The following is a 1250-nucleotide window of genomic DNA, read 5'->3' on the forward strand; positions in this document are numbered from 1 at the left end:
TTTTTTTTTTTTTGTCTTTTTGAGAAAGGGTCTCACTATGCAGTTCAGGCTGGTCTTGAGCTCGCTTTGTAGCCCAGGCTGGTTTCAAACTCGCAAACATCCTCCTGCCTCAGCCTCCCAAGAGCTGGATTGCAGGTGTGCACCACCACGCCCGGATACCTAGTTGTGGAGCTTCTAGCATTGTTGACCAGAACATATACTATGTATTAAGTATCTGTTCTATGTTCTTAATGTTTTCATTTTTATTAGAAAAGCTGAAAGGGATCAGGGGAGGAGGAGAAGAGTATGTTATCCACGTGTGCAATGTACCATACGGAAACCAAGCACACTGTAGAACAAAAATGCACTAATAAAAGAAAAATAAGATGGAGAAAAAGAATGAGGCATTTTTAGTTGTATTTCAGTATTTTCTATTTCTGCCTTAGCATGTACGGTCAGGATATGCCATATGATGTCTGCCCTTCTGTAGAATAATCCTGGAATGTTTTTTGTCAGATGTGCTTGGTGGTTAAAAGTTATTTGGAAACAACTACCTCTTCCAGTTAGACGTCAACATTTTTTTTTTAACCAATTCTGCCTTTTTAGTTGTGTTGTTTAGATCAGCCAGTTAATTCCCATATCTATGAATTTATCCTCCCTTTTTTACTTTTGTAATCCTTCCAAAATCCACCTCTTCTTGCATGTGTTCTAACTGGGCATTGTTCCAATCTTTTCTCTGTTCCAGTTTGAGACCTTCCTGTTCTCCATCACCTGGACGACTTTCTCTGACAAGGTTCTGGGAAAAGATCCAGACCCACGGCTCTCCAGCTCCACTGTGGCCTGCTCTTAAGTCCCCCTTCCTCTTGCTCTGCCTGTGACAGGAAGTGTCAGAAACAGCAGGTTCCTTCCTTCGAGATGCTCTCGAGATCCAGCTTCCTTCCCTCCTGGGTTCAGGCCGCCTTTCTTGTTTCTGTTCTCTGTTGCGTTCTGCGTCCTGTGTACTGTGGATTGAACCCAAGCCCTCCACACTGAACTATAACCCCAGTTCCTTTTTATTTTTTATTTTGAGATTAAATCATTAAATTGTCCAGGCTGGGCTGAAACTGTAATCCTCCTGTCTCAGCCTCCCAGAATGCTGGGATTATAGGCATGTGACTTTATGTCTGCTGTTGTAGTAGTTCTTATATTTTTCTGTCAGCAGACTGAATTTTGGTTGTGAGGACAAAAGAGACTATGGAATCATCCACTATAGCTTACCTAGGCTTTATTGG

The 1250-nt window shown here is 42.1% G+C and overlaps 1 protein-coding gene across 1 annotated transcript in view; it reads left to right on the forward strand.

Moving 5' to 3' along the window:
• The window catches only part of Trim72 (tripartite motif containing 72, E3 ubiquitin protein ligase), a 17091-nt gene extending 16051 nt beyond the window's left edge, over positions 1-1040 (forward strand). The window contains exon 7 of the mRNA XM_005405312.2: positions 725-1040. Within this exon, the coding sequence (XP_005405369.1) occupies positions 725-729 (5 nt within the window). The 3' untranslated portion in view covers positions 730-1040. The remainder of the gene's footprint in view (positions 1-724) is intronic.
• Positions 1041-1250: the final 210 nt, after the last annotated feature.

The sequence above is a fragment of the Chinchilla lanigera genome, unplaced genomic scaffold (genome assembly GCF_000276665.1).
Source record: "Chinchilla lanigera isolate Chin_1 unplaced genomic scaffold, ChiLan1.0 scaffold00092, whole genome shotgun sequence".
Classification (NCBI taxonomy): Eukaryota; Metazoa; Chordata; class Mammalia; order Rodentia; family Chinchillidae; genus Chinchilla; species Chinchilla lanigera.